At 41.5% G+C, this 24,952-nt stretch overlaps 1 protein-coding gene across 6 annotated transcripts in view; it reads right to left on the reverse strand.

Annotated features, from left to right (window-relative positions):
- Window positions 1-24,952, reverse strand: part of tinc (tincar) — an 86,041-nt gene that overhangs the window by 9,034 nt on the left and 52,055 nt on the right. For all 6 annotated transcript variants that reach the window (XM_043433137.1, XM_043433140.1, XM_043433138.1 and 3 more), the window contains 6 exons: window positions 7,995-8,111; window positions 7,517-7,808; window positions 7,083-7,307; window positions 6,551-6,682; window positions 475-1,245; window positions 99-286 (listed from right to left, as the gene is read on the reverse strand). In XM_043433137.1, coding sequence (XP_043289072.1) covers window positions 99-286; window positions 475-1,245; window positions 6,551-6,682; window positions 7,083-7,307; window positions 7,517-7,802 — 1,602 coding nt within the window. In that variant the 5' untranslated portion in view covers window positions 7,803-7,808; window positions 7,995-8,111. The remainder of the gene's footprint in view (window positions 1-98; window positions 287-474; window positions 1,246-6,550; window positions 6,683-7,082; window positions 7,308-7,516; window positions 7,809-7,994; window positions 8,112-24,952) is intronic.

Consider the following 24,952-nt stretch of genomic DNA (forward strand, 5'->3'; position numbering starts at 1 on the left):
TTTCCATCGCGTGGCATACGCTGCTCTTGGGAATGCACCGTTGGAAAGAATTTCATAATATCGTAGTTTGTTATCGTGAGGACATAAAATTTCATTACCTTGTACAGAACGGACATTCCTGCGTACGCTAAAAGGCTTTGGGCGGAATTTGCGACCAATTGTAGACTGAAGATAGTACCAAGTGCCTTGTTACATGACCAAAATACGGCTGGATATCTGACCGAATAAACTCCTAGAGCAATGGCGTAATTCAGGTACTCGAGGCTCACCGGACCGTAGGATTCACCTGGATGAGATTATTCAATTTACATAAAGTCCCGTCGACCATACGAGTACGATATTCATGTTCGAAGGAGTCACGATGTAACGAAGAATAATTATGAATTTTAATCGTCTCACCATTTACGATCAATTAAATCATAATATTAAAATCTTATTAAAGATTCTTCATAATTAATTTTAAAAAATCATCACCTGATCGGAGTTCGATATTGAGTTCATCCGGATGATCGAGATCAGCTAAGCTGTTCATGACCAGTTGGAGGCTGTGAGCAGTGATATTTCCCTCGTTGCCAGTTTGGCCAAGTTTCGTCGAGGTAGATTTCGACGTTGCATTTTTCATTCTTGATTTGATTCGAGTATTTTCATTTTTCGAAGAGTTTTTTCCACTACCGCTCGTGGAAAATTTTCCGGTGGTCGTTGCAGCTGACCTCGATGATTTTCCTCCACTCAAAGCGGTGACGATTGGTCCCGGTTTCGGCACAGGCAGCCCAGTAGTGGGGGTCACTGAAGTAGGAAGATTTCCTTTTCTCGTGGTGATGAAATCGCGAATCGTCGAAATATACACTTTCCCATCGATTGACGGAACAGTCGGTTTCGTAACGATTCTCGAATCAATCGCTTGTGTTCCCATCGACGATTTCACCGTTGTACCGAACGTCGAGATTTCAGGAGCTTTGTTGTTGTTTCTCATCGAGGATTCGTGGGCCATGGAAACAATGATTTTCGATCGTGGCGTCGTAACGAGATATTCCTTGACGTGCTCGTCCCGGTCGTCCTCATCCTCGTTGTTCCCAACGTCCTCCTCGTCTCCGTTGTAGGGACTGGACGGTACAAAAGGCTGAGGTGTTTGCGTCACTATGCCACCCAGTGTGCTCAAGTTACCCGAGGGATTCATGAAGCCGAGGACCACCAGTCTGTCGCGATGTAATACCACCCAGTCGAGATCCGTTCGCCATATTGCGTCTACGATCACGAACAATGAAAACGTGATTTTATCAAAAAGTCTGGATCTTCTGATAGGTTTTTTTAAACGAGGAAAAGCTCCTGTCAATAACAGATTTTGTGAAAAATTTTTGTGAAAGCTTTAACATCGTTTTTGTATCAACGCTGGCTTCGCTCAGGAAAGTGGTATAAAAAAAAAAAAAAAACAATTCAATAACTCCATTTTAACGCGAAAGCAAGTTTTATTATTTATCGCGATACCATTCAAATGTTTGCCTCGATGGATCGCGAAAAGGTGTCCGGTTGTGATAAAATTTGATCAATTCGACTGATGTTGCCATTGAACATTCCTCCATAAATAATAGCAGTAAATACAGAGACAGTCATGTGAAAATAACACGAATATTCTTGCGCGTATTACGTTATTGTATTGATTTTGCGTGACCAAAGGGAAACCAATGGACGGCTAACTCCGGTATCAATGGTCAGCTCGAATGAATGTTGATTTCGATGTTCGGATGGGAAAGCCCAGGGAGAGGTACATAGAGACACTGCGATAGAAATTTTCTCTCATCCCAGCTTGAATAGTACGCTCCGTGTCTCTGTGAGAACCAAACGGTCGCGAAAGCCCATTGATTTCTACTCCAAACTCCATTTCAAATGCACAATACATGTATAGAGATCGAGAGAGCTTTCGAATGCGGGAGGGCACGGAACACGAATCGGGAGTGCGGAACGGTCCGACCAGCATTGCTGGCTCTCGTTTCGGTTCGTGTTTAGAATAAATAGTTATGCGGCCCGTCCTTGAATCTCGCAGGGATGATAAAAGTTAGCATTTTACTGACCGAGGCGCTATTATGCTTCGAATTTTTCGGTACGGGCTTTTATTTTCATTTAACAACCCATGAAAATGAAAGAATTTATGCACTTTATAACACACGAATCCATCAAAATATCGACTTCCGGGTCGTCCGAAAATCTAACGATGAGAAATTCCCACCTGGAGCATTTAAATGTCAAGGGAAGTTTATCGAATATTCGAAAGATTGAAACTGGACAAAATGAATTTTACCACTCGAGTTTTGAAGTGATCTGATGCGTCAGGCGTATCCACGAGTTTGTTATCTCATCAGGATAGTTGAATCAATCCCGGCGTTAGATTACAACCGATATAAAATAATTGATCCCTCGTCCGGGGTGGGTCGTGGTAGATACAGGAAGAGAGAACCCCTCATATCGAACGGATTCGCAGCTTCGAAAATTACCACCTCGAGACGTCGTGGGTACGCGTTGGGGGGAGGAAAGTTATCGAATTAGAAGCTCTGGGAGGATGTGGAAGGAGCCGGAGAAGAAGGTGAAGAAGCAACTGATTCCGTGGAGAGTGTCCCGGGCGAGCTCTCGTGGAGGAATCGAGTCGATAACGAGATCGGAAGGAACGATAAACCGCGGGAAGAACTTTGAGCCACGAGAGAAATGGTTCTATATATCGAAATGCGAGACACTACTTCAGACGATTTCATGTAAATTACATTTTCGTTTCTGGGCTTCTCTTTTGCTCCTCATTCGTGCAACTAGTATAGCCCACAAGAGCTTTCTATACACATTTCGAATTTTCATCTTTTTATTTATTCTTGTCCCTTACTCACGCACACGTTTATATAGAGCGTAATTCAGTGTAAACTAATTACAAAATTTAATTCCCGGGCAGAAGGACCCGGGTGTTTCGAACGGTGCACGCGGCCGTTCGCGTCGTGAAAAGAAGAGAGCTGCAATCAAGCCTGAAAGAGAACACAATCCAAACAAAATCAACGTCGGAAGACTGCGGCAAGCGAGAAACGGGAATGGAAGCGGCACGGCTGAACGAAGAGAAAGGAGAGAAGGGGAGAGAAGGAAAGAAATTGGATGCGAACGAATAACGAGGGAAGAAGCCCCGAAGGTTTAAACAGCGAGGCTGGGGAAGAGAGACAAGTTGGCGTGGGATGACGATCAAAATGAACAAGAAGATGATCTTTTGCCTCTTTTACTGCAAAAAGAAATATTCGAACATCTTTTTGTATAATCATGTTCCATTCGATGCACGTTTTCCAATCCGTTCTTCTTTCAAGAGCTCTTCGTTCAACTCCATTGAGTCTCGGAATCCAAACTTATCCGTACGATTTTCGAATATTGTTGTCACTCGTTTTTATTCCTTCGAAGAAAACTTTCAAATTACCCAGTACATTAATCTTTAATTTAAAAAATATGACCAAATCGCTGGTTTGGAAATATTTAAATGGCAGTTGGAATAAAAAATCGATGGGACGAAAAGTTCAATGCCGAATATTTATACAACGTAGGTAACATCGGATTAACATTTTCCGACGCCTCGGTATGGATCTCTCGAGGGTCGAAGGTCAATTTGACTGTGATCTTGAATAACGTAGCAGAAAAGGTATGCGATAAGACCTCGGGGTATAAAAGTGCAATGCGAAGAGATAGAGATAGATAGACGCTGTCGTGGAGTGTGTGAAGCGTGAAAGGGTACGACAGGCAATGCATATAAGCGTATATGTGAATATACGCACACCTGGCCGATCAATACGTCTACGAGAGCCAGGACGAGGAAAACTTGCCTCTGGCGTTCTTTCTCCCTTTATCTCGTTCGAATGCTACCAGGATACGTCGTATTGAGGGGATGGAAATACGAATCATATGCATTTCGTTTATTCCCCATAATATTTTTCGACAAACCGTATAAAACAGGACGAGAGAGGTCTCATCTTGATTTTCCTTTCACAAAATACAATATAAAGAAGATTTCATAATAAAGATTTTTCAATTTTTATCCAATAATCTCATTTTATTTTACGATCCTCGCTATTTCGGCGATCAATTTATAGGGTTTTTATCGGCTTCGTTCAATTTCTTCCTTAGCCTGAGATAAACTCGGTTCTATGGACAAATGATCTACTCGAAAATGATGGAGGACGAAGGGGAATTTCTCACGAAAGTTTGAACAAACGAATGCATTGTCGACAGAAAATCGATTCAAGTGTTTCGTCGTCGGAATTATCCGTTTACTGACCCGAAAGTATGTTTTTTTGTGCAATCTTTCAAATGGTATTCATGATGAATATTTAAAAAATGTATCCTCGATATACTAAAGAGCGTATGCACAATATTGGCCAAGAATCTGTCTGGCTTAATCACTGACTCGAGCACCGAGACTCTTAAATATTTATGAGTCTGAACCAGGACCACGGACGTTAAGAGGAATAACCCCGAGAGAGGAAGAAAAGTCGATATTGCACTTGACGATAAACTGAGAAGACCTCGAACAGGCGAATAAAAAAAATGATAGAAAAAAAGAAGATAATTTGTCTCGTTCCATAACGTTTATTATTATTTCTTCACAGTCGTAATGCTCGAAGCGTAAGAAAATCGAACTTAAAAAATGTTAGGATAGAATAGGCGAAAACTAAATAATGTAGAAAAGTTCCTCAATGCAAATATTTGATCAGGAGAACAGTTCGCGATCGATCATTTTTTGCATCGAGTAATTGGTTAAACACCTTCAGTCTCGATTTCATTTTAATATGGAATAATCGCACGAAGTGTCTGTTAAATTACACAGGGTTCAATTCGATCTTCTTTTTCCAATCAGTGCTCTTGTCTTATTAAGCTACGTGCTTGCTCGGGGTGCTCCCTCCGTTTTATTTCTCGAGTGTTTTTTTTTTTTTTTTTTCCACCAGGGAATTCCGATGAACGGGAAAATTAAATGTTTAATAATAAGTTCTTCGGAGCAGGTAGTACGCGTTCATGAGCGCATCGGTATTGGAGGATAGAAAAGATGAAGGACAAATTGAAATCGTGAGAAGTAGTGAGCGAGGCAAGAAAGGGAGGCGGAGAAAGGCGAGGATGGAACGCGCAATTCCGCGATTAAAATTTTTAATATTAGATCAGTGCAGGTGCATTGACGAAGAACAAAGCAAGGTGGTATATCGACATGAAAGACCGTCAAACGTTCTCCCCCTCTTTTATCCATTCTCTTCATAGTCTTCGCGGAAAAAAATCTTGTCTCAATCAAATCCATTCGTGCGCAGCAGCGCTTTAATGGTCCATGAAATTCATGGCAATATCTTACGAGTCACGTTTTGGAGATGACGAAAACTAATTCGTGCGCCACGAAATTATTTGAATTTGATCGAGTCATTCAATGAAATAAAGATCGTTGATAAATGATCAGCGCTACGGTTAACTGAAAACTTGAAAAAGTAACTTCCATTTTCTTTTGTTTTTTTTTTCCAATGGCAAGTGTTTATGTCTCGCGAGCTTTATTTTCACTGGCGCTTCCCGACGTTTTGTCGGGTTTCTCTTTTAGTTTTTATCCGGGAAGCTCGAGCGATAAAAAGTCAAGAAACATTGGATAATGTACGGCGAGGATGAAGTGTATGGGGGGGCGTGCGGAAGCAAGGGGGCAGTCTCGAGGCCTGCACAGAAGCTCGGTGTGTGTAATGGGACACCCTAAAATACGAAACAAACGGGCTTGAGTGAAGTTGCTCGTTGGTGTTCGGGATCCTTGACACGTTTTAAGGGGCCCTCGGGGAATCGCCACTCTCGTTTTACTTTCTGGCCCCTGTGCCAGTGCGCCTTCTTACGACGATAAGAAGCGAGATAAGAAGGAGAGAAGGAGGCGGAGGGCACGAGAACGGGTTGGAAGATTCGGAGGGTTGAAAATCCGTAATCTTTGCCTCGAGAAGGCTTCATGGGACGTTTCCTTTTTCAAATTGCTTTTTTTCCTCGTAATAGCGAGCGAGGGGTGGCTGGTGTCAACAGGAAGATATGGGGAGTTCCGAGCTCATATAATTCCACGTTAGATAAATTTTTAAAGGGCTAAGCCAGCTAATTCGTATTTTCTCTTTTCCTGCAAAGCACGTCCTCGCAGTGGAACTTTGAGAATCTGTTTTCTACGCGGTGTGAAAATGAAAATAAATTTATGAGAACGAGTCACCCTCTTCTTAATGAAATATTCATCAAGTATGCGCGATTTTAACATTAATTATTGAGCAGACACTTGCACGAACAAAGCTTTTTGCATAATTCAACGTGGTTCTCCTTTTCTTGTAGTACATTGTTTCTCGAGACAATCTTTTTTTTTCACGAAAACGCCAAAGTGTACCTGCGCTAGAATAGGAAAACTTTGTACTTTGGGGAAAAAAGTAACAGAGCGACTCGAGTCTGGCTAAATTTGAAAGCTTGTTTCCGACTTTTCTTTTATATGTGATTTGTGCTAAAGCAATAAATTGTAAACTATTCGTACGTGTATTTATGCGTGAAAGTGGCTTACCTTTTGGCAGGAAACCAGCATGGATGAGTCTCGCTTCCATGAGCAAAGAAGGCAGGAGGAAACACATGGCGGTGCACAGGTGTACGAAGGCTGCTGTCGGTCCACCGTGTCTCCAGAGATTGCTCGCAAGCCCTGACAAAATGGTCGCATAATACGTTAAATTTCGATGAATTTACGAAAGTTTATCTTCGCTCGGTTGGCTCCAGCGAGTAGCTTTATTCCGTTCTTTTAGTTTCTTCGGGCAGACCAAATTACAAGAGTTTCGGCCGAGGAGTGTACTAATTTCACGGATCGCTCGGTTCTCGCGTGCGCTTTCAGCTATTTCGTGAGATTAATTAAAGGCTCTTGGGAAAGCGTACGGCAGGAATGAAGTTGTGCAACAATTCACTCTTCTTGGTTTTTTTTTCTTCGTAAAAATGGAAAATCACAAAAATCTCACGTACTGTCGCGATAAATGTATTCCTTGCAGTACAATCCAACGGACTTTCGGAGACGAAACTTCTCATAAAGTTTTTATATGCAATGGACTTACCATTGGCTGCGTTACTGTTGAGCAAAGATGAAGGTGGATCTCGGGTACACGTGCTCAAATGGCGCCCCAGCTTGACACCGTCGTTCGCCAAATTGCCCAGTTTTAGAAAAGCTGCTGCCAGAAGAACTGGCAGCAAAAGTACTCCTGTGCCAGCGAGAACTATGCACGCGTGCAGTTCCCATTTCGGTGGCTGTGAATCCGCCGGCCATGGTAACGAGAGGTAAGCTAATTTTCGAGAAAAACAACAAAAATTATATTTAAGCGTATCGTCGTTTGTACGGATTGCCAAATTCAATGTGAATTTATGATTGCTTTAACAGTTAAAGTTTAGTAAAAAAATCTTGATGAAGGATTTCAACTGATCTTTCAAAAAAAAAAAAAAAAAAAAAAAAAACTAAAACTCGTAGGTTCATTAACGAAAGTTTGATTCTTACCAACAAATCTTTTTGCGCATCGTGTCGCGACGTAAGCTTGGAGCGAAACAGCAATAATACCGTACCAAACGGACCACAAACCGTTGACATGGCCGCGATGGCAGGATTCTTGTTTTCTCGAGATTCTCGTAGATTTTCTCGACTTCGATGTTATCGCGGGTATGGTCGTAACGCCGCTGGCATTGACACTCGAAACCACTGGCAGTGTTTTCAGCGGCTTCTTGCACTTGGCCTGATTGACCTCGTTGTTATTCTCGTACCCCATCAGGCTTCCGGTCATTGACATCGTGACCTTCGCGAATTAAAGTCGTTTAATAAAGTATCATCGTCGTCGTTTCATCGCTTCGGCATTTTCGTGACTTGATACTCGTTTGTTTTTTTTTTTTTTAATTGGCAATGGGGCAACGGAGGAGCGGTAGATGAAACGTATGAGGAAAAAGGTCATTCGTAATTTCGAGTAGAAAAACCCGAGACTTGCCTTCTCGCGCCGTGGTTGTCGACGGCCCTCTAAAGTCTCGGAGCGGACTTTTCTTGGACAAGACTTTCGCAAAGTTGTGTCATCGTCGAGGCCTCCTCGTCGTTTTTCTCAACAAAACTGAAACATCCAAAAAAACAAGGCATGTAAAAAGAATTATTCCTCATTCTTCAACAAAAATACAAAGATTTTTTTCAAGCCTCGTGAAATATTTTTGAGAAGTAAATATAGCTGCGTTTCTCAAAGAGAGAAGACTCAGGGAACGTTTTCGAATTTTCTACAGGATGTATGTGTACGAGAAAAGCCGAGCCAGGAGAGAAACCGTGACTAGAAGTTGCAGGAAGGAAGTTCGTGGCATTGTTCGACGTTGACGTCGGCTGGAGAGTACTTTCGAGGGCGTATATATATGTATAAAATAAGTGGTTATCGCGAACGACGTCGAGTCACATGAAACCGCAGTTGTTGGCCGCGAGAGGAAACGACATGGGGGTTGATGCGCATACGTAGTAGGTCTATAACTACTTCGAGTAAGAACCCTCTCGACTCGCAACGTGTGAGGTTCAAACTGCACGGTCTATCGAAAACAAACGCCTTGTCGTAGACGAGCTTGGAGTTCAACAAAAGCGTTTTCACTCGCAGAGAAGAGTTCCGCGTTCCTTCGTTTCCATCGCTCTCTTTCTCTCTTCTTTATACTTTGCCTAAATACAAAGCAGAAAACTAATGACGAAGCGGCCTGACACGACGATTCCAGCACTTTTGTATGAGTTGTTGCTTCGTTACAATGACTCAACTTGATGTAAAGTATCCCATCCTCCTTTGAGAACAATGCAGAATGCGTGATACTTATATTTCGTAGGGAACTTTACGCTCGCAGTTTTTAAGGCTTGTGACAGTTTGACTGATTTCATGATTTCATGATTTTTATTCCACTCGATAAATAAAAATTAATAGAATCGTTAAATGATCGTTTTCGAGCTCTCTTTCATTTTTACCCGCATCACCAATTAGATTTGTAAAGCATCGATATTCAGCAAGTCTCCCGAGTCTTTTGTAGAACCGATAGTCTCTGAGTGAGGAGGGCGTGATCGATGGCACACTATTTACAGCCTGAATCGAATAAATTTACATTTGCAGCTTCACCGCGAGGAACGATACATTTGCGAAGTGAGGCGAAGAGCATAATTCTTCTCGATAACACGTAAATGCACTGACTTCATTTTATCCTCGGAGTAAGAGATTTCTCTCGCGAAATTGCCTCTCACGGATGCTCTATCGTGACGATTTTCAGTTTTCTAATCGTTTAATTTTTCCAATAAATATTCCAATAGCAGATTATTGTTAATCGTTCATCAATTACGAGACAAATTACTTCTGTTGAAGTTATATTTGGTAAACGAAGAAAAAAAAATTTACAAAAATGAAAGAAAAAAAAAAAAAACACGTTGATAAAAAATGCAAAGAAGCACTGCACAACGGAGGCTTTTGTGCTGTGACTATTGACCGGAGCGTTAATTGCGTTCTCGAGTTAACATTTTTGGAAGAATGAAACTGAATCTCTGAATAAATGTCGCATAATAAAGTAGCATAAATTTAGAGGACGTGTAAGCGCACGGTGACTTCAGGATGAACAATTGTTTACTCGTTCGTTTGTTCGGTGGCTGTAAATTCATAGTATATCTTAACCGTACAACTGCATGTAACGCAGAAATGTCTGACGGTTGTCGGATACGATGCGGAATCCTGTACAGGCTGCACTATTCAAGCTGCGTCTCGTTGAGCGAGAACGAGAAAGGTATGGAGAGTGAGTTGACAGTCAAATATAGGAGAGAGAGCTAGCAAGAACTCGCGAATAAAACATGATGCCAGCAGACAGAGAAGGCGTCTGTATGAACGAACGGTTCGTCGTCCGTGGGAAATCGAATAATTCCCGGAGACTCGAGAGAGAGAACGGAAAGAGAAAACGGAAATAAGATTATATCGACATACAGGAACGTCGGAAAAGAGAATTCAGTGTAACGTTTCAATAAATCTTGACGACTGTCACAACAATTTCCATTTCTCTTTTCATACGAACTTAAACGAACGAATAAGCCGTCGATTGCTATCTGAATGGGTTTTCATTTTCAGTAATGCACGCGATAACATAAGTTTAACAAAATTCATTCGTGTCTTGAAACTTTGAACGAACATTGGCCAAAGTGTTCAGCGATGCATCTCAATTGTGTAAGCGACGTGCTGTCGTCCTCGTACCTTGCAGCTTCAACTGTCCATAATCCTGTGTAATTGTACTTGTAAAGAGTGTCTGAGTTATTCACGATTGCACTTTCATGTCTTGACAGTCTGTCAGGGGTTTGTAACACGTGGACGAGCGACTGGATATTCTGGGATGCTGTTACAGGAACGGGGAAGCAACATTTTTTGCTGAAAATGATCATTCTTAAGTTCTTGAAAGCTCTCCTTGAAGCATTTTCTCGAGGAAAGTTCCAACTGCTCTCTGCTCTCGGTCACGGAATTAATGGCACATGCGTTTTTGGATAATTTTTGGCACGTGTATTCGGAAGCAGGAATTTTATTTTATTTATAGCCAAGTCAGCATTAGCTCCCCTTCAAAAAAGTTGCCAAGTTTTTTGGCCAATGGATATTTTTGTGATTTATGGGAAGCATAAGTTTATTCCTTTTTCGAAGCACACATGTTCCGTCGCGATCTTATTGGTTCTTCTCTACAAAGATTGAGAAACGTAAGGAGGGAGGGGAGAGAGGCGAAAGAAAAGACGCAAAGTTTCTCGTAACTATGGTGACGTAACTCGATGCCCCTTTTTCGAATGTTCTTTGCGGAGAGTGGGAAAAAAATCGAGTAAGACGAAACACAAGGTGGTCGTCGACCCCGCACCCCGAGTAACTTCGCGTCCATTGCAAGGGGGACCCTTTGCACGCCCTCCTCTCGTTGCAGCCCCTCTTTCCCAACGAAATAACGTTTTCTCTCTTTATACCTCTCGTTTCGTATCTTTCCGAGAGCCCAGATCGATTTTCTTCAGATACAATCCCCTCCTCCGTAATTCTCAGTATCGCCGGAGCGAGTCCAGTCAGCATCCAGAGCACAAGTTGCAATCCTACAAGACGTGCTTGTATTTCGTCACGTGTGCCGTTTCGTTTTGCCCGAACGAAGGCAACTTCGATCCCTCGGGACTTGGATTCACGAGCGTTTTCTTCCCGATAGAAAACAGTTATTTCGCTCGAGAGCAAACACAACGATTTTTTATTGTATTTCATACTGAAGCTAGCAGGGTCTTTAGTTTTATATCGTGATGCACGAGAGAATAAAGAGAAAAACGTTGTTCGAAGTTCTTGGTAATGGTGCACTGGCACAATCGGCGCGTCTTATTCGCCTTCGAGTATAACGTTGGAAAATACAAAAGAAATTTTTCCACTTTTTTAAATAATCATCAATTCGAATAACGAGAACGGAGTCGTACACGTGGAAAATGCTTTCACTACCCTTCTCCTAAGATGTATAATGTGGGTGCGAGACAACCGGATTAAAAGTTTAATGAGAACAGCATCGGTGTGCTTCTGGATCCGATCGTCTTTGATGCTCCTCTCGCACTCTCGGGCCCCTATTCAACATTGAGTATAACGCCGGGGCGCGCCGGGTTAAAAGGGATCACGGGGGGATAACACTGAGAGGAGGAAGAGAGAGAGAGAGAGAGAGAGAGAGAGAGAGCAGCTGTACGATGTGTATTCCTCGAGTGCCGGTGTGCATCGATTCAACATTCACGATCAAGAAGAGCACTTTGCCGTAGTATTAAGTTCCAGGGCAGAGAGGAGGTACGCTCCGGTTGAGGGATGCTTGACATAAAAATATAGCGGGACGTCACAGAGCCACCAATTTTCTCTCCTCAAACTCAAAGCGTATCCGAAGCGACTGCGAAAGAGGGTGAATAATATATCGATGTTGTGTACACACGCGCATATACTCGCATATGTGCGTGCCCGGGTAATTTTCATTCTTAGGGCTACTTCGAAATGGAACTTGAACGAGCGGAGCCTGAGAGGAAACTGCGAGAGACGATTTCATTGCGGAAATTTACTGGGATTTACTGCGTCGAAATAAAGCAGCAATAGTTTTTCCGAGCAACGACGTCGTAAAATCGGGATTCTTCGTGTATCAAGTGCGCCCACTAGATTATCCGGTAAACGCACAAAATGATAATGAGAAAGAAACACCGGCGTATTCGTCGTGATAAAAAAAAGGTTTTTTTAAAAGACGTGCATTTTTTTTGCATACCTTAAGTGGAAGTCTCTACTTTCTCGATGAGAGAGTCACGAGAAAAACGTCGGAGACTAAAAAAACTGGGATGAACACAACGTGGCTCTTTTTTTTTTTGTATTTTTTTTCTCCCGGCGAAGCTAGCTGCGTTTCAAGCTCTCTTGACTATTCTCACACTCTTTCGTTTCGTCTCCTTTGATGCGTTCTATTTCTTTACTACTTTCCAAGTTCCTGGTCCTTTGGCCAGAACCTCGCTTCTTTGATCGTTGTAAAATGCTCGGCTTTTCTATTTTCTTATTTTTCCATGTCTTTCACGATATTGTCCTGTTCTTTTCTCTCTCTCCCCCATCTCTTGGTCGCTTTCTCTCAAGCCGAATATCTCCTTCTTGATGTAAGGCCGATTTGCATTCACGAAAGAATATCCAAGACAATATTCACGTACGTGAAATGGGCGGGAAGCTAAACTTTCTTAAGGTAAATCACGCCCGATTTTATCACGTCGATTTTTATTTCCTAATTAAAGATTTAATCACTTTAAATTAATGTCAGAGTTAACTGTAAATACATTTTTTCAACTTATCTTTTAGCGAGAATGAAATTACAAGACATTAATTAATTTCTTAATGAAATTAAGAAATTTCATTCGTCCCTGGCGAAAATATTATAGTTTTTTATGTAAAAAATCGCGTCAGAGAGCGCAAAGATTATACACAAAGGAAAATGGATCAAGAGAAAAGTATTGATAAAATAGTATATTACGACCCTAGGCCCGAAAGTTGGATTTCCTGGCATGTGCTATATGAAGGCCGAGGCGAAGCCGAGGCCTTCATGTTGCACATGCCAGGGCATCCAACATTTGGGCCGTGGGTTGTATACTATTTTTCTTGATCCCGTAGCCGAAAGTACGTTCAATAATTACTAGCAATCGCGAGGGGGGGGGGGGGGGGGGGGGGCGCCCGCCCGACTTTTGCAGGACCGAGGCGAAGCCGAGGTTTTGCTGGTCGGGGCGGGCATTAAAAACATAAACAAAAAGTCAAAAAACACACACACAAAATATCACACAATGATACAACAATATTATTAGTACAAATAAATAATTCTTTGATACATGTCTGATTTAAAGTCCCATGATAGTTAACAATTTCTATATATGAATATTTCCCGCTATACTTGACAATTTATATGAATATGTGCTTTCCTATGAACCTGGAATCTGGAAATACAACATTATTCGGGACGACCATATTCATTTTATTAGTCCCATTACATTATTTTCTGTTTTCTCATCTGAACGAACAAATGTATGTTATTCGTCCGGGTTCATGGCAGTATAGCGCATAACATGAATGATAAAAGCTACGCTATACGCGCCCGCTTGAAGCAAATAATAATGATGCTTGGCAACGAATAAACAAAATCATGGCAACGAATACAGGCTTCACATTCATATATCGAAATGAAAGGATCACCGGCCGCAAAAATATGGTCAGAGCGCACTGAAGTTAGCCGAGTTAGCCGGCCACGAAAAATGCTCTTCCCGGCCTGAAATGCGGCCGGAAAGTGCGTACTTTCGGCTAGGGGAGCAAGAAAAGACTATGACAGGAATGGCTCAAGCCAAGAAGAAACAAAATGCCGAAGTAAGCAAATGTGAGGTTATACGAGTGCTCATTACCAATTTCGTTCAATCTTCCTCATTCATATTCCTCGCTCATTCTCGTTCATATTTTTATTATTAGCAAGACAATCGTCTCGATTTTTTTCCCAGACCTTCATTGTTATCGTGTACTTTTTCATAAACTTCGTGAGAAGCGTTCATTCGTTATATGAAAAAATAAACGATTCGTTACGCATAGTCCCTATAACCGTGTGTGTTTTTCTTCATATTTAAATACGTTTATTTCAATAACCAGTAAGACGAACTCTTTAAAATTTGATACGTGTAAATTTTCAAGACTTCTTAAAAAAATCGTTTCGTGCATGATCTACCTTAAAAATATAATTTATAAATTTCGTCGAGATCTGCAATTACCACGAGGTGAAAAAATGAAAAACTTTGAGCGACGGCTGCCTTTTTTTATCCATTTCAAAAGCAATCTCATTCTGTCATCCGAAAATTACGTATGTATTGACGTAATTGCATCTAGGTGCAGTATAAATCGTGGTGAATGCCCGCATAGGTTGATGGAATCCTATATAAATATGGTTTCATGTATTCGAAGGCGTAAAAGCGTTGAGAACCACCCCCGGAGGCTATCGATTCGATAGAGAGCGCGCGTGAAGTAGCTCTAGTAGAGAGTTGTGTGCCCGTTTAGCCCTGGGGCGTGTAGTTAGTGGCACACGGTGGATCGTGATGCCACGTCCGGGAACCGGAAGATGCACGCCCGGGGTACTGAAACCGAGAGAGTACTGCGGTTCTTCGTCGTTGCACCGCGGTGCTGCTGATGCTGCTGAGGGTGCAACTTAACCTTTCCTTCCACATATACCTATATACGGGCCGTTCCATCTCGGAATTATAATTTTTCATTTTATCTGCAGACGACTATACTCGAGTGCGCAGAGATTCGTAAAACAATTTTTTACGAATGGTCTTTCGAATGTAATGACGAAGAACGTTTTTTCCTTCAAAAAATATTCAAAAATATTGCTTTCCAAATATTTTCTTATCAGCTAAATGGACCGATATTCTTCGATTCTTCAAGTTGTGAGCGCTCCGCGGGCGAAGATTTGAATGTTCGCGAACGGAGAGACCAAACTCTCCGTGTTGCCAGATTGGGAGAATTTGGTAAATGTAGAGGAGAGGGAATCGCCCTCTCATCAAGCTGTAATCTCACGCTCTCGGTCTCTTTGCTCTGGGACGTCAACGAGGCCGGACACATTTCGGGAGTTGAACCAAATACATCGCATAATCGACTGGCCAGTCTTCTTTTCTCTTCAACTTCAACACCTGTACCCGAGCATCGAAGCCCACCTCGGTCCCAGGGCAAGAGCCACCGAGGGATACACGCAGTATTGAGATAAGTCGACCTTTATTCTTTCCACCATGAATTATTGTTCCCCAGAAAACGATCAATTTTATAAAAAGTAAACAAAAAAAAACGAAATTAGAAACGACGTGGCTTGACGAGCGCCAGAGCTGGCGCGTGTGTGTACGTATGTGTGATTGTGTGAGTGCTGAGTGTACATAACGGACCCGAATTTTCATGTTACGATATTATTAATTAGACATTAAAATATAATATATGTGTCCAAGAGAAATAAAAAGGGATCCCAGTAAAGCCTTGCGATTTCGATTGTATTCTAACACTAATAAAACTTACAAAGTCGCTATAAAAACGCAGTAAAGTCGTGCTTGCTGATTGGTTTTTTATAAAAATATTTTCCCCACGATTTTTTGTGTTACCGATGATTCTCGTTCCATGAGAACTTTCGAGTAGGGTTCAATATGTCGAATAACCAAATTTTAGAACGGTCGATTATTCGAAATTTTACAAGTTTTAATATCGGATTGGAAAAAATTAAGTAATTCGAAATTCTTATCTCCGATCGCGACTATTTAGCAGATTACGCGTTTAATCGAACATTCCTTCTTTGAATTCGTATTTACTCGAAAATATATATTTCGATAGTTCTCATTTCGAATGCAGTTTTAACAGACCATACGAATGTCAAAAGTTCATATTTTCGAATTCGATATTGAGAGTAGTTGTTTTATAGACAAACCAGAATATAGAATAGCAAAAAATGGAAAGTGAATTTTTCGAGCCTGTAAAACTGAAATATATACAGAATAGCGATGGCTCGAAAAGACAAAAGGCAAAATGAATTGAATGAAAATTTTGAGCTCCGCTGCATTTCTTTATTTTGATCAGTCGACTTTCTAACCTTTCGCTATATCTCGACTGTTCGAATTTTTGGCGTTTCTATATTTCAACCTCAGTAATATTCAGTCTTTCGTTATTACATTTTCGAAATTGTGAATATCCGCAGTATTGCTAATTGTAGTAATTTATGAATCGAAAAAGTGATATTCTAATTTTCGTGAAATCGATATTTTAGTCGTCATTCTATGGGCAATTGTTACATTCTATATTCAATGTAAACGTGCTTCGAACCTTAAAGTTTCTACTTTATTTATTTATTTCGACACTCAAAGCTCTAGTTGTCTCCACATTATCATTCAAAGTTTATAAACTTGAAATTTTAATCATTCCAACGTTTTATCCCCACCCGAACTTTTGAAAGCTTTTCGCATTCGCTGATCCACTTAAAAAAAGGACCAATGCACACTAACGCGTGTGTGTGCTGAATTGATTCAGAATATCCTGTATGCACGTGGACTCGTTAATTCTGTCTCGCTCGTCTCGTTGTTCATACTCGTTCAGTTGTACGGAACATGTACACACACACATACGCGAACACAATTATAGACGCTGCTTGGGTGGCTATAATGGTCGAGTGTCAGGTGTATACGAGGTCGATCGACCTTCCGACCCTGGAATTCTCTGGTACAGTGCCGCGTATATAGAATGTATTAGAGATTCTCTCTTGTAACTCTTTTTCCAATTGGAAAGGGAATCTATCTGAATAATTTTTTTTCCCCCTTTCAATTGAATCAAATGTTCGTTCTATTCAATGGGGATGAAGTTTATTCGACGAGAAAATGGAAGAATAGAATTATCAGAAACAATGAAGCACGCTTTTAACTTATCTCTTTCTCTGTCTCGCTTTCACTCCCTCTTCGACATTTTTCTTTCATAAAAGCACATCTTTCGTTCGATGAATAATCACAATTTGCCTTGGAGAATCTTCCAATCTGAAAATATTCACTGAGACTGCGTCGTTCGACTAATAATTATGGGCAAATAAATTCATCGCTCTGTTTTTGCAAACTGCACGTTTCGCCTGCTATTTTTTCAATAATTTCACTGTTTTTTTTCCAGAGAATTTCTTGTGATGGTATGTGATTCGATGAATTACGTACTAAAATCGGATCATTACCGCCGCTTAATCACACATTTGAGCGCGTCTTCAAATAATCCGAGCGACGAAGATAATTCATTTTTTGAATAATGCAAACTCGCGCCGGTGTAACATAGCAGAGGCCAACAGTCAAATCAAGGACTAACAAGGATGATTCTATCTGGAAAACCACTTAGCCCGACCACTCGGAGCACCCGTTCACCCGTCACTCATTGTTTCACTTCAGAAGTTCATGCTCCCGCACTCACGTATGGTTACATTGCGCACGAATGACAGGAGAAAGGAAATAGGCATGAAGGATCGATGCCCTTTCGCAATGTCCTCGATGTACATGATTCATGGAAGAATAATCCGTCGGGGGCGATGCGCTGCAGAAAACCGAAATGAAAAACTGTAAAAGTTCGAATGTCGATATTTTTTTAGAATGCGAATGATCGCTTTCAATGCGATGCATGGTCACTCGCGGATTGTAATTATTTGTCGAGCCCAGCACGGTCCGATTTTTTCAAATAGAATAAAAATAGACAATCGGGAATGAGGATGAAGACATCATGAAGCGTCGATTGGTTTTCGAATGGCGTTAACGTCACCCATCCCGTGGAAATACCATAGGATTATCCGCTGATTAGTTATCTGCTCCCTCTCTCTCCCTCTTTGTCTCTCTCGCTCGCTGTCAGTCCGGTCTCTGAATAGATTTCGTAGCAGAAGCTCCGAAATGGGCTCATTCGGCCTGGCATCAGTGAAGGCAATGTAATTCTAACGACAAGAGGCAAGCTCAAGGTAGCCTGTGGTGAAGCGTTTATAGCGCTGCTACAGATAGACCTGGACCATTAAATGGTCCAGACAGTCTATGCATATATATCTCTGTGTACACACGGGTATAAGCGTATATCCCTGCGGATTGTGTAGATTCTCAGGCATTGCTGAGTAACGACTGGAATGTAATTATCGTGCGCAGGGAAGGTTTGAACTGGAGAGAAAGCAAAGAAAGTTGATCCATCCGGGATGTTTGTATGTACAACGATAAGTGTGATTTCTTCATTTACATTTCTCATTATCAGATTTTTCGTTAAAAAAAAACGCCACTTCTTCAAGTTTTCTGATGCGTGAACTTCCATGTGTATCAAATATTGTCGATTGATTTTATCTTTTGAATAAGATCAATTCGATTCTACAGCTCATCAACGCCCAATTGACAGCAGTCCTGATGGAAATCAATGGAATTTTAATCACCCGAGCGTCGCGGGGAGCCTGCAGTCGATTTACGTTCCAGTGAACAGAAACGACTCCGCGAATCCGCACAAATTCGGCACCGACGAGGGTATACCGTTGATTGAAAGCGTAAGCATCGTTGCTCCGATGGGAGCTACAAATCAAGTAACAATCGCTCGTTTTTAGATCGGTTCAAACTTGAATCGTATCGCGCAAATTCTATGCCAAATATGAGGGTTTCGGTGCTTCGAGATTTGAAGAGTTTTTATTGCACTCCCGTAACGCATCAATTGAAGAGCTGATGAGTCACTAAATAAAGTACAGCAGCAGTGAATATAACGGCGGTCCGTGAAATACAAATAATCGCGAAAAAAGTGCGTAACCGCTTTGTAAAAAAATATTACGCTAGTCCTGTCGTAATATGTGAACAGAAATTCGCTGGCGCAGAGGAAAATATTACTTTCTCGGAGTGTTTATTTTAACTTTGAAGTTTCGTGGCGAATTTATCATGCGGTCTTTTTCATTTTGTTCTTTGGTACGGAGACTGCAGGACGCGATTATGTCCATTTCTGCTTCCCTTTTTCTCTCCGTTACGTTCGGGGGGTACATTTCACCGTTGGACGTACGCACGCGTTCCTGTCATCGCACGTAGACAGCCAACGTCCGGTTTTCACTCACGGGATCTTTTTTCAACGTACCATCAAATTCAAATAATATACGCGTATGTAAGCAAAACATGTCGGTGTTTTACTCGACGCCTGGTGACACAGAAACTCGTATTTATCTAGCGTAGAAACACCAATTGTAGAAATAGATGCGAAAATTTATTACGTGTCTGTACGTCGACCCATTTGAGGCGTTTCATAACGAAGTCTCGTTTATGTGCGTGTAGAGGATCTTTGGAATCGAGAAAAGGGCGAATTTTCTCGGGCAAGATTAGAGAAAAGTACGAAAATGTATATAAAATACGTAATTCGACATAGAAACGTTGAAATTGAATTTTTCGACAAATATTGACTAAAATCATAAAAAAGTTGAGTCAACTATAGTTGGAAAATAGTCTCTTTCGTATTTTGAATAGCACGAGCACGTTGCATTACGACGTAGCACGAAGTCAGAGAATTCGAGGTTGAACGTGTAAGCAGGAATATTTACAGCATCCACGCTGTATTTTCTTGGTCCAGAAAGTGATTCGTTGAGCCGTTGAACTTGCGCTATTTCCGTAACGCCACCCTCTTTCGTACTAATGCGCGTACAGTGTGTCTTCTCACTATTCAACGGCTATTCTCTCTCAATATTCCGATTTATCCGGAATTTTTCATTATCCCATTTGCTCGCGGCTTCTATTCCCGACACACACGAAACTTTATTTCTGTGTCGTTGAAGTTTTTGTTATCTGAGACGCGGTCTCGTGTACTGACCTCGGCTTTCCCGCGATAAAATCCAAAATAAACGCTTTCTCCTGCTCTCATTTTCGCGCTCAACTTAGCCAAACGCGATCGAGGCTTTGGAAATTCGCATACGAGGCAAGATTTGCTGGTTCAATCTCGAGCAAGTCGACGCAAGCTTTTTCCGTCCACGCCTGCTGTTGCAACCCGATTTATACGATTTCGTTATTGTTTCTTTCTTCTCTCTCTCTCTCCCTTCCCTACTTTCCTCACCCTCGCTGCTTTTCTCACAGCCAACAGCCTCGTATCCCGATACCTCACTTTTTTGCTTGGCTTGTAAAGCGTTCGATTTTTTTATGACGTAAGAATGTGACTTGCAACATTGCTGCGGGATTTTTCAGGTAAAATCCATGATTTTCCAGAAAAAGAGGCTTATCTTGAGGCTCCATAAATACCAAGTCCTATAAATTCTACAGCGACGTCAAAATTCGAAGGGCACGGAAAGTAGATTTGTGAGCTCGTCTACAGCTAAAGAAAACAATTTGAGGAGCGAATTTTTCGATCTAGACATTTTTTTCATGTCCTCAAAAAACGTAGCCATTGCGCATTGAAATGAACGAGAAAAACAGAGCTAATAAAAACAAACAATTGATTCCAACCGGATAATGGTCTTTCTGCACACGGAATATCCCATGGGCGGCTCGTTTTATACACAGAGCTATCGTGAGCAGGTATAAAACGAGTAAGTTTTTGGAAGGAAAAGCGGAAAAGCGAGTCGCACTCGCCACAGTTTTCATACGTACGTCGAAATTCAATACACCGCGAGCACGAAGCTTTCTCTGCGAGCTTTTACGTTTCCGGCTACTCTGAAAGCTCTTCTCAACCTACAAATACAAATATGTAACTGTATTATTCATACAAATGTATATATTTGCTCATAGGTGTGCAAGATAGAAAAGCTTAAAAGAGAAGCAGCGCTAGTGACTCGCGACGTTTGAGCGTTTCTATTTCACATATATATATTGAGCTCGAAAGCTTTTTTCGCCGGAAATCGATTTTCTATCGAACTGTCTACCGAATATACCGTGCGCTGAGACTGTCACTACTGCGGCACGTTAAATCGGCTCTCGTCGCATGAATGGAGCCGCAAACTCCGCGATTGACAAGTTTTTTATAAATCAACTGCTGCTGTATCGAATTGCAAACTTTTCTTTTTCCTTCTCATCCTCATTTTTTAGGCCAAGAGTATATATTTCATTTCTTTTAAACTATTTCGAGCGTCGTTACACCGCGTGTGCATTGGACGTATTTAAAATTGGCGCAAATTTTCACATTATTTATGGTTTTCTCGAGTTTCTCCCAACATTTCGCATCTCAATTCGATCACTCAATATACCTGTTTTATTTTTTACCCCCCTCGATTATCGGAAACCTCGAGCAAACGTCTTAGTATCGCGATCAATAATTCACTCGCTGTAGAAGCGCCGATGCGTCACGCTTAGAATTCCCTTCCATTTTCATATCACTCGCTCCTCCGGTGCTTTCCTCTCGCTCTCAGTTTCGTTATTGAATCTTGCCAGACTGATTGATTAAGTTTTCGAGTTAACGGGACAAGTCCCTGGCAGTTCTCGTGGTCGGAGGAGAATTGGAACACAACAAGAGTCTGTGCGAGTACGCGTCGGTGTCGAGAGAAAAAATATCACGGAACTGCACTGGTTTCCTTCAAAAATCCTCTCAATTTTGACGGGCATCGTGCGCTTGATTATTTCGAAGAAAAAAACTTTTCTAACATGAAAAATAGAGTACTGCGCCAACCTTTAAAAGTCGATTTTGCCGGGAATAAAAATGAGATTCGAGACCGACCTGAAGCACGCATTTACCCCGGTTAAAAGTTGATATTCGAGCCAGTCACGTTTTTGCGAATATTTGGTTTTTCAGGTAAACAATTTATCCGCCCGAGCCCAACGTGCAGGATGGCTGAGCAAAGTTTATCTCTTCTCGCGTGATTCACGCCGACGAACGTGAGTTTACGTCATAAAACCGAAGAGATGCAAACCAGAAGAAGCCTCGCTGCGAGAGAGGGAACATTTTCATGTTCGCGCCGATGACGAAACGGGGCAGCGTTATCAAGCATGCACACGCGGACTGAACATTGCATTCTGGTGCACGTATACTCATTTTACTCGTAAAAATGCTCATACGGGGACTCGACACGAGTGCCGCATCTCGATTTACGAGTTTGGTTTTTATTTTCAAGTATATTATGTCAAAGAGAATATAAAACGATATTCGAACAACGATCTTCCCTGGTATACAAAAGAATTCACGGAGCACGAGTGTATTTCATAAAAAAGGTATTCGGCCGGGTGTCAAACGAATGGAAGGAGCTTTTTTTCAAATTTCAAATTTCATTCAACCGATAATACATTTTGTTGGAGAATTCGGCTCTCTTCACTGCTCAACTCGAAAGCAACTCTGCTCCTGAAATTTCTACTCCAAAATTCACAACATCTCGATGTCTACTGCTCCATCAACCGTGTAATCTTCAATCCAAAATATCTTCACTTCAAGATATACTCCGAAATATCGCTACTTATCGTAGCAACACAATAACTTGACTCTCGACTCCCTAATGCATCTCTGCTCTCGAATAATTTTGTAAGCACATTTATATTCTTGAAAATACCCAGATCTACGTTTACTCCGATCTGACTCGGAGATGTTATCGTATAAAAATGTATTCAAGAGGAGCGATATTTCAGAGCCAAGTCGTCTTGGAGAAGGGGATCGATGAGGGCACTTTTTTAACTGCTTTGTAATGGAGCAGTGTGATATTTTGGAGTAGGCTTGCTTCGAAGTAAATGTGCTTTCGAACATTGTTACGATGCGTGCAGATATTGAAGGATTAGAGGTGACAGGAGCAAATTTGAAAGAGGATAGTCGAGATTCTCGTGAACCTGCGATTTTCAAGGGCAGAATTGTTGTCGAGGATAACTGTCGGAGCTGTTGAAATGCAGTAACGTGATAACTGAGAAATTCGAGAAAGCGATTAGAGTTCTTTGTCGGTGTGGAATTTTTATAGTGCGCATTAAACTAAAAAAAACGTGTGTCGAAGCGCTCGAAGATTTTTCCTCGCGACACGAAACATGAATATCGCGGAGAATAAAAGAAATTCTACGACGCTGAAAAGTTTGCAACGTTGGAGTCCAACGAAACGGAGGGAAAAAACCTTTGTAATTGACCAATTTTTTATTTCACGATTTATCGGTGCAGGTTGAAAAACTACGAATTGCGACAGGGAAGGAAATTGGAGAATTACTGAAATCATTGGAGGCTTTTTTAGATAATTTCGTTGGACTCTCCAACGTTGCAAACTTCAGTGTCACAGAAATTCTCTCATTTCATGAATTTCCAGTATTTATCGTATGAAGATCGCATGTTTATCTTGGGAGGAAAATAGTTTCGTTAGTGGCGTGTATTCGAGATTGCTCTCGCTTGGACTGCGATCGTGGATAAGTCTCGTTGCGTGCGCCCGTACTTTTCGGACGCCAACAAGACTGTGCATGTTTTCCGTCTGTTGAACTGCCAGCCATTGCGTTTTCGACTACTATATCGTTTCAGGAGGAAACTCCACAACGGAACTTCGGATGTCGAGACAACGGGGCAGGAGAGATAGAAGAGGGTCGTCGCGGACAGGGTGCGATGATTCACCCGAAAATTCCACCCTCGCTTTCCACCGCCCACGCATAAACCCCCTTACCGATACAAAAGCACCAAATCCACCACCACTGCCACGTATACACCCAGAATCGTCTCAGACCCCTCTCAATTTCGTTGGCCACATATATTTTTACGCATACACAGGAGTACCGAGCAAAGCCAGAGAGATCTCGGAGTCAACGTCTCGCAGCTTTCCGGTAGCGTCGCGTCAGGAGACTTGGGTTCACCATTTTGAGATTCGTCATGGGCAACACCATAAATCGTTGGCCAGGCTGAAGCTTTTAGCCAAAATAAATATTTGAATCGTTATTTTTTTTAAATATAGTAATTACTCGAATGTTCGGTTCGTAGTCGTAGAATTTTCAAATCCAAGATGTGCTCGTCGATGGAATGAATCGAGAGGAATCTGCTGTAACTTCGCTGCAAACGATATTTAGTTGAAACATTTTCAAATTTTGTTGCTTGAATCGAATAAAATAGTCGAAGGCGTCGGACAAAATATTACGGATGAATGTGAAATAATTTTTTGATGTGATAAATAAATGTTTGTTTCAATTTTAAAATTATCTGTCTCTGTCTCTGAGAATGCGACGGACTAAAAATGTTTTTGCTTTTTAAGAAAAATCATTGTGTACGTGACAAAAAGTGCTTTCTCATAAGGTATATTTAATTGAGTCATTTTCTGAAGATACAACCAACGATCTGAACCCTCAGCTGCGGCATAAGAACTAAAAAAAAAAATAACCAATGGTTGAATCAAAAAAATAAATTTTGACCAAATGCGAGTCTTGTTGGATCAACAAAAGTTTGCAAGGTCCAACGAAATTAATGAAAATAGTATTTGTAATTCACAAATCATTGGTGTCGAATGAAAATCTACGAGCTGCAAATTAGGCGGGTAACAGAATTAGAAAATTACCGGAATTGTTGGACAGTTTTTGAAGATCCTTTCGTTGGACTCCGACGTTGCAAACTTCAGTGTCATTGTAACTTTTAATCTCTGAGTAATATTTCACCTTCGTTATTCCCACGGCGGTCACCTGCTTTATCGAACTTTAAACTCGAATTACCGAGGCTTCCTTAAACGTTTGATAAAGGAATACTAGAATAAGAAAATAAAGGCTCGTGAGAGTCGGCGAAAGTTGCTGCAACCCCAAGCGGCAGTGACTCATTGTCAATCCTCCACCACGAAAGATCGTTGCTCCCTCGTGCCTTGGACAAACTTCGTATCGGGCAAGATCGAGAGAAGAAGAAGAAAGAGACGAACAACAAGAGAAAACGAGTATCAGAAGGGGAATGGACCAGAGAGACTGCCTTTTTCATCCCCTTCGACCTTAGTCATCGTGATTCATCCATCGGGATCGTGGAATTTCGCACCAGCTCGGATTCTCGAC

The sequence above is a fragment of the Venturia canescens genome, chromosome 1 (genome assembly GCF_019457755.1).
Source record: "Venturia canescens isolate UGA chromosome 1, ASM1945775v1, whole genome shotgun sequence".
NCBI lineage: Eukaryota > Metazoa > Arthropoda > Insecta > Hymenoptera > Ichneumonidae > Venturia > Venturia canescens.